The 17,281-nt window shown below is 52.3% G+C and overlaps 1 protein-coding gene across 1 annotated transcript; it reads left to right on the top strand.

Annotated features, from left to right (window-relative positions):
* The first annotated feature begins 6,511 nt into the window (after positions 1-6,511).
* LOC104264071 (protein-arginine deiminase type-2-like) lies at positions 6,512-17,212 on the top strand. Its single transcript, XM_059829812.1, has 16 exons — positions 6,512-6,609; positions 8,090-8,276; positions 8,358-8,427; positions 8,590-8,651; positions 8,734-8,851; positions 9,479-9,604; positions 10,365-10,543; positions 10,722-10,825; positions 11,003-11,114; positions 11,193-11,300; positions 13,588-13,739; positions 14,004-14,148; positions 15,256-15,349; positions 16,148-16,233; positions 16,409-16,537; positions 16,979-17,212. The coding sequence occupies exons 1-16, from the start codon at positions 6,518-6,520 to the stop codon at positions 17,210-17,212; spliced, it is 1,998 nt and encodes a 665-aa protein (XP_059685795.1). The 5' UTR covers positions 6,512-6,517.
* The last annotated feature ends 69 nt before the right edge of the window (positions 17,213-17,281 follow it).

The following is a 17,281-nucleotide window of genomic DNA, read 5'->3' as shown; positions in this document are numbered from 1 at the left end:
GATGTGCCGGGGATGGCGGCCGCATGTGAAGGAAGCTGCTGCCTGGCTTTGTAGGTAAACCAGCACGACTGGATTAAAAGGCAGGGGAATTTAACTCCTCCTTCCCTCGATGACGGGGTTTAGCCAGGGGACCCTGCCGTCTCCACCTCCACCACCCAGCAAGCTGCCGCCCCCACTCGGGGAGATGGAGGTGATAAGGCAGCCCCCGGGGGGCACGGGCGGCTCCGGGGAGGGGACACGAGGCAAAGGGGCAGGACGAGGTGGGTGACACCCAGCCCTGCCCTGGGATGCTCGGCAGCGAGCTCTTTCGGGGCTTATTCTCACCTTTTTATTCCCTTATAGCTCCATATAAGGACTCCAAAGCTTAATGCATTAAACATTTCAACTCCTCCTGTTGTGCAACGTGGTTGTTTAGGGTTATTACAATACACGGTATCATTAAAATAAAGCATTTTCTTTAAAACAACCCAAATTTTCCATCTAGCCTCTCTACAGGTGACTCACGGCCTCAGCTACCCCATTAGGGCAATGCCCGAATAAAGCCTAACAAAAGGAAATGTTTGTTCAGGTCGGTCCTTCCCATCATAACAACTCCCGAGGAGCGCGACGGGCAGAAACGGGTGCAGGGAAAACTGGTTATTTGGCAGGCAGGGAAGGGGAAAGAAACAAACAACAACAAAACAACAAGAGGCTTTCAGTGGAAATTAAAAGTTCTTGGTGTTTTGCTTGGACCTTGCATTTCAGGGGAATTGGGTTTTTTTGGGCATGCAGCAAAGCTCCCATGGGAAACATCCCCATCGTTGGAAGATGTCATCTACCAGAGACAGCCATCTCTCTCCGGGCCATCCCAGGAGGCTTCGCCTGCCCGCAAAGAGGGAAACCAGGTGAGATTAATCCTGCTGAAGCTGGACAGAAGGTCTCCGTCACGCTCAGGGATGGAGGCAGCAGCTAAGATAGAGGAAAAAGGCAGCACAGGGACAGAGAACGCGCTGACAGCCCCACTGCCACAAGATTCATCCTCGTAGCAAGGGGAACATGGGGCGATGCGGTCATGTTAGCGATGCAATGGGCAGGAGAGGGCTGGAGCCAGGAGAAACACAGTTTTGCGAGCGGCAGGACCCCTTGCAAGCCAAAAAGGTCAAAGCAAGCTCAGTGGATCTAGAAGGACCGGTCCCCATCACTGCACCAAGCTGCACGTCCTCAGCCGGAGGAGCAGCAACCTGTGCGCACCTTCCCCTGCAAGATCAAACCAGCTGCTTTAAACATCTCCCAGCCAGTCTACATTAAAGGGCTCCTTCCGACTTTAATTGCAGCAGAAAAAAAAAACAGCAGCACCATGTCTCGTACGCGAGCACGGCTGTAATAAGATCGTGGGAGCCTGCCGGGGTGGCCAGGATGCTCGCGTGGGGAACGCTAGCGGCATTTCCAGGCTCTCCAGGACCTCGCCTTGCTTGAGATTTTAGATAAAATCCCGTTTCCTGAAACCCAGCACGAGCCAAACTCCTGATGTTCATAGACTTGTGAATTTTGTTGGTTCTCAAGTGCTCGTGGGGGAGCACAAGCCTTCACGCACTCCTAAAACCCTTTAAGCTGGGGCGAAACAGAGCTGGCATGGCGGTCGAGGAGCTCGTTGCATCCTCCGAGGAAGAGTGTGGCCATGGCAGCATCTCTACGGAAGACAGCTGCAAGTTGGATTTCCCACTCGCGGCTGCTGGTCGCACTGGTTTAGACTGGGCACGGTGCTGAGCTTGCCGGATGCTGTGATTTTAGCATCGCATCCTGCTTGGCTGGTTTGAGCCCTGTGCTGGACAGGGAACACACCTTAATCCCCACGGGGTCAGGCTGGTACAGTCTGTAATCTGGAGGGAGGTGGAGGACAGTGGTTTCAGGCTCCCAGCGAGTGTGAGGGCTTCAGGAGAGGGTTTGAGAGCATGTGCTTCTCAAAACCCACCCAGGATCACACCTAACCAGAAAGAGTCACGGTACCAAAACCTCATCTTCAGTTTGGGTTTGGGTTTTTTTTCAGCAAGTTTAGTCACGGCACATTTTGAGCTGCCACGGTCACTGCGGATGCTCGCTCAAGCCCAGAACACCTCGTCTTCGTTGGGTGGTACCTACACTCACCTCTTCTTCCTCCTCCACCTGCTATTAGTACCGACATGCCTGTGCACCGGGAGAATGACGATTTTAAGTCATCTGGCCCATTCAGAGCTGAGTGTTTCTTCCTAATAACACCTTGTCCTGAGAAGTTGCTATTAAGATCCCTGGTACATGATGGATGGGATCCCGCCTCTCCATCAAATGGAGTGAGCTTGGTCAGCCTTAGTTTTTGGGGCTCACTTCATCTTTTTCCCCAATTTCAGCCTGTTTCTAGCCATGATGGAGCAAGACCTGACCCTCCCAGTGCTCCCCCAGGAACCCCACTAATAGCCCGGACTCCCTTGGAGTGTTTCTTCTCACCCATCCTGCACCGCCACTCTGTCAAGGAAAGTTTGATAATCTCCCTAAGACGATAATTACACCTTATTTATTACTCTGCATGCATAATTGCAGGCAGGAACTTTTAAGACCCATGTCAGCCTAATTACTTGCAACAGGGCAAGGCATCAAACCAGTTATCAAGTCCCGCTCAGGTTTGCATGAGGGTTTATTTTCTTTAGGTGTGTAGCTGTAACAGAACAGCAGGAGCATCCCAGGCAGGCACCAAGTCCCCTCCTGCGGACTTGCCTTCCCCATCCCAGTTGGCAGCCACGGAAGAAGGGCAGGAGGCTGGTTTGGACCAGTAAAAAATGCTTTTAAAGCCAGTAAAACCCAAGAGAGGTTAGCCCCCATCCTGGTAAAACATCCGTGGCCAGGACTTGTCACAGCTGGCTTTGCAACCACCTTGTCCTGGGTGAAAAAGCACCCAAAATCCCTCTCCATCCTTTCTTCACCCCAAAATAAACACGTCTGCCTGCTGGGAGACTTCATACCTGGCAATCCAAGAGCAAAGCACCCCATAAAACTGCTTTTTCCCCTGGGGCTGGAGCCATGCACGCACCCCGCGCTCGCCCTGCCCACGCTCTCCCCCAGCTTTGCATTAAGTTTGCTGCCCTATAAATATCTCCCTCGCTGGGGCGTGCTGGCTGCCTCCCCCAGGGACAGCAATAAAGCCACAGGTGGGCTCAGCTTTGCCCAGGCTCCTTCATCCTCGCCGGTGGGTTGGTTTCGCCTCCTTGAAGCTGCCTGCCTCGTCCAAAATAAAGCCAGCGCGGGCAGGAATGGGCAGGAATGGGCAGCGCCTCGTAGCTCGATTGGGATGGGCACCTGTTTGCACCTCCTAAACGCGAAAGGTCAGCTTGAAAGGACTCCGTGGGGGGAACATTTCCCTCCTACTCTTTGCAACAAGGCACATGCCCGCAGGAAGGGAGTAGCAAAACCACCTCAAAACCCCTCACCAAGCACCCAAGGAGCTTAAAACCCCCTTGCACCTACCGGCTCGGTCCTCCTCAGGAAGGAGATGCCGGGCAATGCGCATGTGGAAACCCTCAGGAATCAACTCGCCGGGGTTGTTTGCAAGCTCCAGCGCTGGGATCTGTTCCCAGGTCCTCGAAATTAGGGCAGGCAGAGATCCATCAGTGGTGGGGAAGTTTATGCAGAGCAGCTCCTAATCTGGCAGATCTGATTTTTAAAAAAAAACAGAGAACTCCTCTGACCAGATTGACTATAGCCACAAAACCACGAGCCTCCAGACATCTGCATGTCTGTGTGTATATATCTCTCTCTCTCTACGTTCTGTGATGGTTTACCCTGTCTGATCTAGCACCCGATAGCACAGAGCAGAGCCTGCATCACAAATAGCACTTTTGCCTCCTGAAAAATCCCTTTCTTTCAGCATAAACCAAGGTTTATTTAGCAGCTCGTTGGAGGAATCACCCAGGCTTTCACTGCGATGGGGACAGGCAGGTCCTCGCACTTGTCCCCAGCACCGACCACAGATATGGACAGGACGCCTCAGCCACCTCTTCGCAGCTCGATTGCCCCTCTCCTTCCTCCCCAAATGAGACATTGCAACGGGTGGGTGCTTTGCCAAAGCCTGTGCAAGAAGCTGCAGCAGCTCCATGAAGACCTCCAGAGCCTTGCAAAGGCCCCAAGAAGCTTTGAAAGACCCCTAAGGCTGGCAAAGGACCCAGGAAGCTTACAAAGACTTTGCACGGCTTGCAAAGAACTCCAAAGATTTGCAAAGTCTTCAGGAAGCTTGCAAAGACTCCAGAGGGCTTGCAAAGACTCCCAGAAGCTTTGGAAGATCCCAGAAGTCTTGCAAAGACCCTGCATGGCTTGCAAAGACCAAACCTAGCTTCCAAAAACCCCAGGAAGCTTGCAAAGACCCCATCCTCCTTTCACGCCAATGCCTCGAAGAGAAGGGACCTGGGCAGTGGCAGGGAAATGGGTTCTGCCCCCCCTGCAAGCCCTGGGCAGCCAAGGCAACCTAAAAAACCCCAGGACCACCCAAAAATCCCCAGAGCCATCAGGGTTTCAATCCCATATTTGCTAGCAGTTAACACTTGCTCCTAAGCATCCACAGGTTTCCTTCTGCCTGGCACACGCTGGGGGCTTTTACCCATGCCAGCACCATCACGCCAGCTGGACCACGGGGGATATAAATACATTTATATTTATATAGAGATGTATAAAACAAACCCTGTGACCAGCTAGAAACGCTCCGTTTGATTTTAAAAAATCACAAGGATGTGGTGACCTTGGGGTCTTTCTGTAAGATGGGAGGGATTTGCAGTTGGGTTGGTGGTTTTTTTTTGAAGAAAAGGAGGATTTAAATAGCATGTGTTTTCCTCACTGACAATTGAAATACTAAATCCTCGGGCGCAGGAACTGGGAAGTGAAAATGGTAAAAGAGAAGCTGCTTTTTGCTTGTCTTCTTCCAAAGTGATGGGTTTACACCTCTATTTCCCCAGCCCACAGGTCCCAGGAGAGCGCAGCAAGATGAGGCCACCCCGGCCCATGAAATACCAGCCGCTGGCTCTGCTTTGGGGTAAAAAGAGGGAAAATAAGTCTCGTACAGTGCTAGAAAACAGAGCCGGCCTGTGCAAACACGATGCAGTTTTGGTTTCTTTTTTTTTTTCCTCTTTTTATATTATTTCTCTTTCTGGTTCTTCTTTCACCAGTGTTTCTTACTACTGGTGGTTTAAATAGACAGGGGTTAAAGAGATAAATCATCATGCTTCTCAGAAGAAGGAATATTTTCCAGCTGCCAGCAGGTCAGCTCCTGTGTCAGGGTGTCTAAACCAGGGGTCATTTAACCCAAACCCCCAACATGTTTTGCACAAGAAGTTGTGCCGCCCTGACCACGATGCTTTACGAAAGGCACGGTCCGGGAGCAAAGTGGTTTATATTTTCTTATATTCCTCGGGGAGGACACCTATGGCCTTTAATAAAATCTCCCCATTGCCACAAATTTCATCTTTGCATGTGCAGAAAAGCAGCGAAATGGCCTTTTTTTTGTGTTCCCAAGTGTTTGCTCCGCAATGCAAAGTCCTCGCTCACATTTGCTTGGGTCATGGCAAAAAAAAACCCCAGGATCTACTTCAGATGGCACACTGGATTTGAGCTTATTTCCTATGCCCCAGCCATGGAGGGAAGAAAGCACTAAAAAAAGAAAAGCCCGAAAGGGATATAAATAGGGAGCATCAACCTGAACATTTCTGCTCCTCACTAATTGCTTGTGGCTTCCAAAATCTGGGGCAGAAGTTTGGTTTTTAAAATGAATATTTAGCATGATGTTAATAAATAATGCAAACGTCTGCGTGGGCAGCAATTGCTCCTGACATGCTCCACTGTGGTGCTGGGTGGCAAGCGGCAGGTTCACCATGCAAAAACACCTCCGATTTCCCCTCATTGGCAACTCACTCCCCAGCTTCCCTCTGACAATAAGCAGGGGAGGGGGGGAGGAAAAAAAAGAGAGCGTCCTCCTCTAGCCTAAGGGCTGGAAATTGTATTTCTTCCTCCCAAGAGCAGCCAGAGCTTTTCCCTAGAGAGCAAAAAAGAGTGGATACCCCACGGATGCAAACGGCAGCCAAAACCCAAAGTGCTGCAAAATCACCTCCCCATTGGGCTGCTCGTCCCCATTTGGGGTCAGGGAGATGCTGGAGGGACGGGGAGTTGGGGACAGCTGGGGGAGCTCCTCGCATAGGGCTGGGAGCCGGCCGGGCTTCTGGCCAGCCGCCCTCCCTCTCCATCCCACCTCTCCCCTTGGAGATCATTTTCATGGGGCTTTAGAGGGTCCAATCCAACCGCCCCCTCCCTTCGGACCAGGGTGGGGGCCGCAAAATTGTCATCCCAAACTTTGCAAGCTCCAAAAGCTGACTGATTTGCTTTGGGGCCAGTCGAGGAAGAGGAGGGAGGTGTGCCAGGGAGGAAGGAGAAGCAGCTGGGTGCTGCCGGGGGGCTCAGTGCCATCCGGAGCAGGTGGGGAAGGGTGTGCACACCCATCATCGGGGTATCCGGGCTGCTGTGTGGGGAGATGCCAGGGGACCGCACGCTCCGGCTACAGCACGGGAACCGCATCGAGGCCCTGTGTGTGCTGGGCACCCACATCTCCGCCGACGTCTACAGGTGAGTGGGATGCCCCAACGCTCCCTTTCCTCCCTCCATTTCTGCACCTCCACCTCTCTCCTTGCCTTTACCCCCCTGTTTATCCTTCTGCAAATCCCCCCTCCTCGTTTTTCCTTCTACTCCCCCAAAACCCACAGCCCTGACTCTGTGATTTAATGCAATTTGTGGGCAAAATCCTCCCTGGGCTTTGCAAATCTGCAGAAGTCCCAGGAAAGCTTCAAGCATCCGCATTTGCACGATACGGTATTTACCGCAGGTCTGCGACGGCGATGGCTTTGATCCATTTGCAGTCAGCAGATTCAGTGTCATCTCGGAAAGCTGCTGGAGAGCGGAGGGATGAGCAGGAACCACGGGGATGGACTGCAAAGGAGGGGATGCAGCTGGGAGAGGGAAGGAAAACAAGATCTAATTGACCAAGCAGTGTCCTGGGAAAACATGCAAGTCCCCACAACACCAACCCCGCTCCCCTAAAACAAACCGAATGCTGTACTTCAAGATAATTATTTCCCCAAAGGAAAAAGTTTAAAAGCTCATTTCATGGTTAATTCTGGTCTTTGCTGCTTTTGCAAATCTCACCCTCAATATTCAAGCCAAGCAGCGCAGTTACAACTCATTTGGCATCTCTCCAGGTCAAATCTCCTCCCGGTGGGATTCCCAAAACCCAGAAACAAGGAAACAAAACCAGTTTTTCCATGCATAATTAAATGTAATTTAACAATTTAAGAAATGCCCGGGCAGCAGCAAACAAGCACTCAGATTTCCTCTCGACCCCCCTTCCCGGTGTGGGTTTGGCAGGGCCACCGGCATCCCGAAACCCAATAAATGATGCTGTAATGGTGATACAGTGCGAGCTCTCAGGTGTCAGAAGCACACATGCTCAAAGGGAGCCTACACCTCGGGAGCTGTAAGGATCCCAAAAATAATAACACTGGAAAGACGGGGAAATTAGGGACAAGGAGCCAGGAGAGGAAAAGGGGATGCACAGCACAGCTTTAGAAAAGCAAGGGCACATCAGACTGGGAGCAGTGCAACACCAGCTACTTCGGGATTGGATAAAATCACCCTGAAAATTAGACTTTCCCATGGTAAAGTCTCTCAGCTGGGTTGCCACGCTGTTACGATGAGCTGTTAAATATCAGGTTTGCCTCGGCTGGAAAATAAACAGGGATTTCACTATTGAAGTGCAAACCCAAGTTTGGTTCCAGCGGCGCTGAGTGCTTTGGCTGTGATAATTATAGATCGTAATCTGCACCGAAGGCTACAAAATAGACTCATTTTGCTAAAATAGTGTGTTCTGCCCTAAAATAAAAGACACTTCTAGCGTTCCCAGGCAGGGAGGAAAGGGCAGAAAGGTGCCGGCGGTGAGCGTGGAGACGCCAGCGTGCCCAGTCTTGGCTGTGTTTTGGGCAGTGAAATTAATTGCATTGAGAAGCGGGTGTTTTCGGTGCAAACCTCTAAAAATATGGCATGCTTTTGGCAGGGCGGCCCCGGCCGGGGCAGCCTCCTTCGGCGTGAAGCACACTGAGGGGGTGAGCGTGGAGGTGGTGTGCCGGGGCCAAGCAGAGGTCGGGTCAGCCCCCAGCAGCGGGACACGGTGGCCACTGGATGAGGGGACAGTCCTGAGGTTCAGCATGAGCCGGGCCAGCGCTGAGGTTAACGATAACAAGGTAAGAAGTGGGGTACTGGGGGTGTGGGACCCCCACAGAGGGAGAGCATCCTTCCCCAACCAGGGATTTGGGGGTTTGCAGGTAACAGTCAGCTTTTACGCAGAGGGAGGGCAGCCCATCAACCAAGCCGGGGTCTTCCTCACCGGCATCGGTGAGTACAAAGGCTTCTGCAACACAGCAATCCCTCTTCAACCCTTCGGTCCCTTGGTTGATGTGAGGGCAGAGATGGACCCAGGTTTGCTGGGTCTGGGGGGCTTTTGCACCCACCCAACCTTGCCATACCTTGGGATGATGGCAGGATCTGCCCATCCAGGGATCTCTCTGGACGTCGACGCGGATCGGGATGGTGTGGTGGAAAAGAACAACCCCAACAAGGTAATACAGCCTCTTCCACTGCACAGAAAGTCCATGGGCTTGCAAGAGCCTGAGCTCGCTAAGCCCCAGCGGGGTGTTTTAGGCAAGCTGGACCTGGGGTCCCGAGGGACACGGGGCCATCCTGCTCGTCAGCTGTGACAAGGAGTCCCCCTTCACTCCGGCATCAGACTGCGATGATGGAAGGGTATTCAGCAAAGAAGGTAACACAGCTTCAAAAAAAAAAAATCATATAAAGCAAAAAATGCTCCATTATTCCCCCTCTTTAACCTTTTTGGAGATGAAATTTTGCTTGGGAACTGGCTGCCCATGACCTGCTCTCCACCAAGCTGCTGAGTAAGCTTCCCACATGGGAATTTTTTTTTTTTTTACCTCATGCAAACTAATTGCGGTCAAGCAGGGGCATGAAGCACGGCCAGAAAAATAGCAGAGGTGCCACTGACGGCAGAGCTTGGCCCAGGGATGCTTCATGCGGGTGAAAGGAGCTTAGGGCGAGGCATACGGCCGGCAGCCAGGAATACACCCGCCTGTTCCTGGAAAACTAAAACCACGCGGAGCCAGTGCCCATTGGCTTTTTGAGGCCACGGACTGGCTGTGCCAGGGCTGGGGCGGGGGGCAGGAGCGGAAAAAAGCATTTGTTTCAAAGCACAAGCCACAAGCTTTGCTAGCAGGACCGCAGGTTGTTTTTCCAGCTTGCAAAGGCTGGTAGCAAGGAAAGAGCAGATTTCTTGGCATGGGAGATGCAAACCCCAGGAGGGAGCATGCAAGCTGGCCAGAGCTGCATGGTGCAATCACCCATCACCCAATTTTTTCTGTTGTTTGCACCCCAGATTTGCTGGACATGTCTCGGATGGTCTTGAGGACCGAAGGGCCACAGCGCCTGCCCCGGGGGTATGAAATAGTTCTCTATATTCCTGTCTCCGATGCTGACAAAGTTGGGGTCTTTTACATGCAGAGTAAGTCCTTCCTCACCTCCTCCTTCCCTCCTCATCTGTGGTGCTTTTGAGATCCCTGCAAGCTCTTTGCTTTCCATCTCTGACCTTGTCCTCTCCATGCTCTTCAAATGGCACTTCTGAAGCAAATCATGCCCTCAGCATCCCTTCTCCAAGTTTTTCTGGCATTGAATATTCTCTCTTCTCAATTGGAAAACTTTGGAGATTAACAACCAGAAGCACAGGGCCATGAAGTCATTTATCCAAGGTCATCCAGCAAAGGAGTAGCAAAAAAAAGCCATGTGTCCTGACACCCAGATGCTTGATCTATGATGGCAACATGCTTTACAACACATTTTCCCCTCCTTGTTCCTTGTTGTGGGCAGAGTGATTTATTCCCTGGGACCAAAAGCCCTCATCCAGCCCAGAAACCTGCCATTAAGTAGCTTGGTCTTGTCCTCCAATACAGAGGCAGTCTGTTGGTGGGGGGTTTGGTGGCACTGCCATCCCATGGCAGGTCAGAGTGGGCTGCAAGGGCAGAAACACCATGAAAGTGTCTTCCCATTGACTGCTCCATCACGCTGAGACATTTTTCCCCACCCTTCTTGGGCACGACTGCCTTAGCTCCTGTTTTAAGGTACTTCTGCCAGATGAAGCTGTATCCACCTGCAGAGGCAGAGAAGCTCTAGCACAGAGGGATTGTGGTACTTCTTTGCACACAAGCAAAATAGGTTGGAAACCACCACTGAAACTTTGGAAATCATCCACCTTTCCCTTCTTGCAGACCCCTTCTTCGGGCAGCGCTACGTCCACGTGTTGGGCCGGAGGAAGCTGTACCACACTGTGCAATACACTGGTGGGGCCGCCGAGCTCGACTTCTTCGTCGAGGGTCTCCGCTTTCCCGACAATACCTTCCCCGGGCTGGTCTCCGTCCATGTCAGCCTCCTGGAGACCCTGGCTGAGGTCTGGGGGCTCCGCGGAAGGGGTGCACAGCCTGAGGGGCATGGAGAAGGGGATGGGGATTGAATGGAGAGATGTCCCCATTAATTTACCCCAAAAATGACCTCAAGGGTAGGGTATTTGGGGGGAATAGTGGTAAACAGGGTGTGGAAAGTCCCCGATTTCTGCTTGCCTCCCTCAGGGTATCCCCCATACACCAGTCTTCACCGACACAGTAGTGTTCAGGGTAGCACCATGGATCATGACCCCCAACACTTTGGCACCGGTGAACGTCTTCGTCTGCAGGTAAAGGCCAAGGGTTGATGCCTTCCCAGCCAAATCAACATCAGCCCTGCAGTTTCCCTGGAGGTCACCAAGACAGGCTGGGGAGGTGATGGGCAGAGGGAAAGGCAGCTGCCTGTGGGGAATATCCATCCTCCAGCAGCCCTTCATGCCCTTCCCTCCTGCCATCCACTTTCCCAGCATGAAGGATAACTACCTCTTCATCAAGGAGATCAAAAAACTGGTGAACAAGGCCGGCTGTGAGCTGAAGGTTTGCTTTGGCTACATCAACCGTGGGGACCGCTGGATGCAGGTAAGTGAGCACTGGAGAGGGGGCAAAGCTTTCCCTCCCTGCTGATGTGCCCCATGCAGGTTTTCCTCCCTTTTTTAGGATGAGATTGAGTTTGGCTACACCCACGCTCCCCACAAAAGCTTACCGGTGGTGCTGGACTCCCCTCGAGATGGAGGGCTGGAAGAATTCCCCATCAAGGAGCTGCTGGTAAGAGCAGGACAGTCACTTGCATTGCCCAAGGAGCAGCTTGAAGGTTTTTATGCCTAACCTGCTTAACCTTTCCTAAAAATCCCACTTGCATTTGGCTCCTTGGAGGCCGTACAATGAATTGCCTGAAAAATGAGAGTTTAACACCTCTGCATGCTACTGCATGGAGATACCACCCATCCACTTCCAGCTGGGAGGACACCAACAGCCTCACCCCTCCTCAAAGCAAGGATCAGAGCCTAATCCACATCCCAGCCATCTGGAAAACCTTTTATCCAGAAGGTTCTGGATGAGAGGAGCAAGGAGGAGCTCACGCCTCTAGGAACAAAGGACTCCTGCCAAGCTCTGGGACAGGAGTGGATTTCTTCACCCTGAATATCCAAGCAATGGGCTGGTTTTCCCTTTCCTCCTCTGCGCCTGTGAATACGCAGCAGCTCCCAAGCAGAGGAAAGGAAAGTGTGAGGGTCAATTTACTTGCTTGGAAGAGAGCAAGATGCAGCCACCTGCCAAAAACATCCCGGGGGGGCTTCTTTGCCAAGGCAAGGGGCCAGCCACGGGTAGGGTGTGCAAAGAAAGCTGCCTGGGAGAGCTGTGACCTCAGCCAGGGCATTTTGGGAGAGCTCAGCGAAGACAAGCATGGGAAAAAGATGGCTTGAATGATCCCTTTGAGATATCACCATGCAGAAAGGGCAGGACATTCCCAAGTAGCCACCAAATCTCTGCCCATACACCCAGCCAGGCCCTGGCAGCAGCCTCAGCCCTGGTCTTCTCTCCAACAGTAATGGGAGAAGAGGACAGCTCACTTTTTTTTGCCTCACATCGCTTTGGGGAAGGTTAAGCGCTTTCAAAAGCACTGAAATACATCGTTTCTCATGCCTGAAATGAGTACATGCAGTCCCGGATTCATCAGGCAGGATGGGAATAGCGCGCTGATCAGCTCCTTCGCAAATAAGCCGGGCAACCGCTCCTATCTGCCCTCTTTAGGAATTGCTTTGCTTCATATTTAGAGAAGCAATTTCACCCTTTGGAGCTGCTAACACATTATACTCCAGTTTCTGCTTTGAAGCCTCCCCTAATCCCCACTCCTATCTTTCCAATCTCATTTTCCAGCTAGGACTATTTAGCCAAACACAACACGCACGGGTCCTCCTCTCACCCCGGCCAAGCCCTAAGCCCCTGGGACCCCGCGCCAGGGAAAAAGGAGACGAGAGGGAATTAGCCCCTCAAAATCAATCTGGAACTGATAGGACTTGGATGCGACCCGCAAACCTGGGATGAACCAGCGCCTTGACAGTTGAAACCATACCAGCTCTGCGGTTTATTAAACTGAAATAAGCTGAGAGCAGGTGTTTCATGCTCAGTCCCTCCCGCAGCACCCAGGGAAAGGATCTGACCCCCAGCCATCCTCCAGATATGCACCCCAAAAATGCACAGGGAGCCTTGGGGAAAAGCAGCAGCAGCTCCCTGCTTCTCCAAACACCCTCAATTAAAATAAAAAGTAACTTCTAGATCATAACCATGCACCCTCAGGTCTCCCTGCTCCTTTTTACTGACCTGTATATTTGGTTTACCCCTAGAGAAACCCAACGCTAATAAGTGACTGGGATTTAATACAAACCCAACAGATACCTGACCTTGTCCCAGGGGCTGCCGTGAGCACCAAGCCCTTGTTGACTTGAACCAGAGAGCAAGGACAGGTTCAAGGCAGGATTTTTGTCCCACCACTACCGTTTTTGCCCTATTTTTAACATTACAATCTCTCCCTTGGGCATTTGACCCTGGCACATCACAACTGAGGGTTAATTACCCCTGCATGCACAATGCCTTAAATCCTAGATATGTTAAGTCCTGAAAATCAGGGCTTAACTAGGATTTAAGTGAAGTACAGCCCTTCAGATGGCTCTTATGCCTGGGGTGGATTTACCCTCAGGAGCCGAAGTTCATCTACATTGACAAGAGCCATCCAGAAACTCAGCTTCGGGGCTACCCCAGCACCCAATTATCTTAATGTGGACACTTAAACATTGGCTGCAGGATAGCAGAGATCTCTCCTCGGCTCAACACCCCAGCTCTACCCCCGGCATCTGCCATTTATTACTGAGCCCAGATGACCCAGAGACCTTTATCCTCTTGCCTTTCCTTTAGCCTCTCCCCATCCATGGGCAGGTTTCACTCTTGATATTTTTACCCGCTGGAGCAGGTCTGCGCCCAGCAGGAGGAATAAAAGCAAAGGCATGGAGGCAGGGGGGACTCAGGGCAAAGCCCACAGTGATTTTTCTTTCCTCAGGGCCCTGACTTTGGCTACGTGAGCAGAGAGCCCCTCTTTGAAGCCAAGGCCAGCCTCGACTCCTTCGGCAACCTGGAGGTCAGCCCACCCGTGACCGTGGCAGGGAAGGAGTATCCCCTGGGGAGGATCCTCATCGGCAGCAGCTTCCCCACGTAAGAGATGGGAAACCCACATGTTTGGGAGCAAAGGAACCATAATTTCCCCTAAATATCATTAAAAAAAAAATCATATTAAGGGCCTTAATTAGCCATTCCCTGACCAGCTGCAAATCTGGTACCCTATGGAGTGGGTCTACCCAATCTCTGCCTTCACATTTGCACCCTTCTTTCTTTCCTCCGTCTTGAGAGCAATTTTTGTGTATGTACATATTGATGTATAAATACTTACTCCCTCTCTCGGGGGTATTTCACCCCCAGATCTGCAGGGCGGAGGATGACCAGAGTGGTGCGGGATTTCCTCTATGCCCAGCAAGTACAGGCTCCCGTGGAGCTCTACTCCGACTGGCTGTCTGTGGGCTACGTCAATGAGTTCGTCACTTTTGTGCCCACCTCTGACGCAAAGGTACCCCAAAACCCCGAGCCACTTTGTGGTTTCTCTTCCAAGATACTAATCCCCTTGGGGCACCCCTAGGGAAAACCCCAGAGCTCATTTCTTTGACAGTCCCAGCCAGTATTTGCTTGGGTTTTCACCCCTGCCCCCAAAATGAGAGCTCTGAACACAAAAAGGGACTTGCTGAGCTAATAATCAACATAGATAGAAGAAAAAAGGTGCCTGTAAAGGTAGTCCAAGAAATTTAAACCTCAGTATTCAGATGGGCTGCCCAGGGCTCACAGCTGCTCAGCATCTCCCAGGTGTTTTCAGAAGCTAGCTCTTTCCTCTGTCCTGGTTTTTACTGCTTCTGACACAAGACTTTTTTTCCCCCTGGCAAAACCATGCCTTGACCTGGATGGTTCAGAAAAAAGACTGTTTATGCACACACACCCCCCACAAACCCTCCGTGCAGTGCTTTTGCCCTCCCCAGGGCTGTGCTAAGCCCCCATAAGAGATGCCATCAGGACTGCAGCAAGCAGCCTCCTGCACTCCACTGAGGAGACCATTTCTGCTGGTGGAAAGTAAGCCAGGACACACACATGGGGCTCAGACCCAATAAATTCACAATTCCCACAGGATTAGCTTAATAGTGATTTTTGGCTTCTTCTGAGGAAGTCAAGAGCCTGATTATTCACTTGCTCCATCCTCCCCCCATCCTGCATTGCAGTGCCAGCCAAGAAACAAAAAAAAAACCTCACCAACCTAAACAGCAGCCTCACTCACCATCTCAGCTCACCCAAACCTTCAACAAACACCCTGCCAGGGGTTTATACCCCACCTGGGGTGGGCAGGATTGGACCCAGGTGCAGCCAGGCTGCAGATTTCCTCCCTGTCCCAGCAGCAGTTTAACCCCTCGAGGGCAGTTTGGTGGGTATTTGCCAACAGCGTAAATCACCGCCCCTCATTCAGCTATATCCCCTCAGCACCACATTAAAAAAGGCACTAAATAACAGCAAAAATGCCTAATTTTAAGAATTTCATCTCAAGTTCCTTGCAAAAATAAGCCCCTGAGGTCCCCCAAGGCTTTGGATAAGGCACTTTTGGTGACCGCTCTCTCTCCCCGAAATCTTGCCCCAGCGATTTCGGATGCTGATGGCCAGCCCCGCAGCGTGCTACAAGCTCTTTCGGGAGAAGCAGAAGGAGGGCCAGGGCGAAGCCACCATGTTCAAAGGCAAGGGGACAGCGGGCAACTTCAGCCGAGCTTTGATGTCGGCTGAGACAGCCGGAGCCAGCCCGCAGAGCAGCCGGCCCGAGGGCGGCAGCGCCTGACAGACATGCGGGTATCAGGGGGGACATGGGGACCTTTTCCCACTCGGTTGCCCTTCACGGCTGGCAAGCGGGATGCCTGCCCACCATACCCAGCCTCCTCAAGCCCTATTTTGGGAAAGCGAGTGGGACGGGAGGGATAAAGCCCTCTGCATAGAGGGGATGCTTGCATGGTGGGATGGACCCTCTCTGTAAATGCCAACAGAGCTCCAGCATGGAATGGGGACAACAGCGGGGCTCTCATGTCACCCTTCCCTCCCTGTGGCAATGATTATTTTGGTTGCCAGTTTGGGCATCCATTAATTGTGGTTTTGAACATCATCCATCCGCAATGGGGTCGGGGGAAGATCTCCATACCTCTGCGGGTCCCTCTGGGTCACTGCCAGCTGCCTGGGACCTAGCTGTCCCAAAACAAGGGGTGGAGGTGGCAGCTCTGGTTTGATGGAGCTGGGTGGAGACATTTAGGAGCTAACAACTCCTGTGGGCAAGAAGATGGGTGATAGGACCTTTCCAATGCTCTTTCCAATGAGCAGAGGTTTTCCTCACGCCTAGTTTCCCAATAAACTAAGAACTGTGACTCCCGGCAGCCTGAATGCCAAGCTCAGGGAATCGGTATTTTGGGGTTTTTTTCCATCTCTGTGCCCTGTTTTAAGATGGGCTTCTACCAGCGCTGCTTCATTTTGACGGGGGTTTGCATTTGCAGGGTACTCGGGGACAGACACAAAACGGGTCACCATTAACAAGGTCCTTTCCAACGACATCCTGGTGCAGCAGAATCAGTATGTCCAGGTAATAGCCGATATTTCTCGTAATAATCCATATTTCTTGCAATAACCACCCCAGGGTGGTGCAAACCCTTAAGGGGAGGTGTTGCATTTTGGCTCTCCTCCTGCATGAGATGGTTTTGGGGACCGTGCCCACCTGTGTCCCCCCGCCTCGACCTGCTCTTCTCCATCCCCTCCAGCGCTGCATCGACTGGAACAGGGACGTCCTCAAGAAGGAGCTGGGGTTGACGGAGGAGGACATCGTCGACCTGCCGGCCCTCTTCAAGCTCGACAAGCAGGGCAAAGCTGTGCCATACTTCCCCAACATGGTGAGGGGGGTCCCCGCTCCTCGGGTACTCCCCAAAAACCAGCTCATTCAGCCAGGATGAGTCTCCAAACTTGTCCCAAAAAAGCACAATATTTACAGCTGCCCAGAAAAAGAAAATATCTCCAGCCAGGCTCGGATAAGCCTGGGTCTGCCACAACTTCGTGGCTTTGTGTCGCTTGCGGTTGGGTTAAACTATGTAGTTTTGAGGTGAAAACCTTCCAAAGTGGTGAAATTGCAAGGTGTGGGGCGCGTTTTAATGATAAAAAGGGGAACAATGATGATGGATTTGGAGGCCTGGGGGAGGGCGGCTGCAAAAAGCGGCATTGATGCCCCATTTTGGGGGGAGGCTGATGGAGGAGGGTGGCCAGTGGCTATTCTTTGGCTTTCTCAATCGGAGAGGCCAGTCCTGATGCTACTGGGCTCCCCTTGTGTCACCCCACAGGTCACCATGATCGTCCTGGCCAAGGATCTGGGCATCCCCAAACCCTTCGGCCCCGTGGTGGGAGGCGAATGCTGCCTGGAGCGACAGACCAGCTCCCTCCTGGAGCCGCTGGGCCTACACTGCTGCTTCCTCGAGGACGTGGCCTCCTACCACGGCAGGCTTGGGGAGGTCCGCTGCGGCACCAACGTCCAGCGACAGCCCTTCACCTTCAAATGGTGGCACGTAACGCCATAGCGGAGCCTCCTTCCCCCTCCACCCTCGCCCCCGGCGGCTTTTTTGGCATGTGTTGCTTGCGATTCAGTT

The sequence above is a fragment of the Gavia stellata genome, chromosome 27 (assembly GCF_030936135.1).
Source record: "Gavia stellata isolate bGavSte3 chromosome 27, bGavSte3.hap2, whole genome shotgun sequence".
Taxonomy (NCBI): domain Eukaryota; kingdom Metazoa; phylum Chordata; class Aves; order Gaviiformes; family Gaviidae; genus Gavia; species Gavia stellata.
This window is presented reverse-complemented; position numbering and strand designations above follow the sequence as displayed.

Excerpts from the sequence above, each read along its gene's own strand:
- LOC104264071 (XM_059829812.1), top strand. The coding sequence starts at position 6,518 with ATGCCAGGGGACCGCACGCTCCGGCTACAGCACGGGAACCGCATCGAG. Across the intron at positions 9,605-10,364 it reads TGGGGTCTTTTACATGCAGA|ACCCCTTCTTCGGGCAGCGC; the intron begins GTAAGTCCTTCC and ends CCCTTCTTGCAG. Across the intron at positions 11,301-13,587 it reads TCCCCATCAAGGAGCTGCTG|GGCCCTGACTTTGGCTACGT; the intron begins GTAAGAGCAGGA and ends TTCTTTCCTCAG.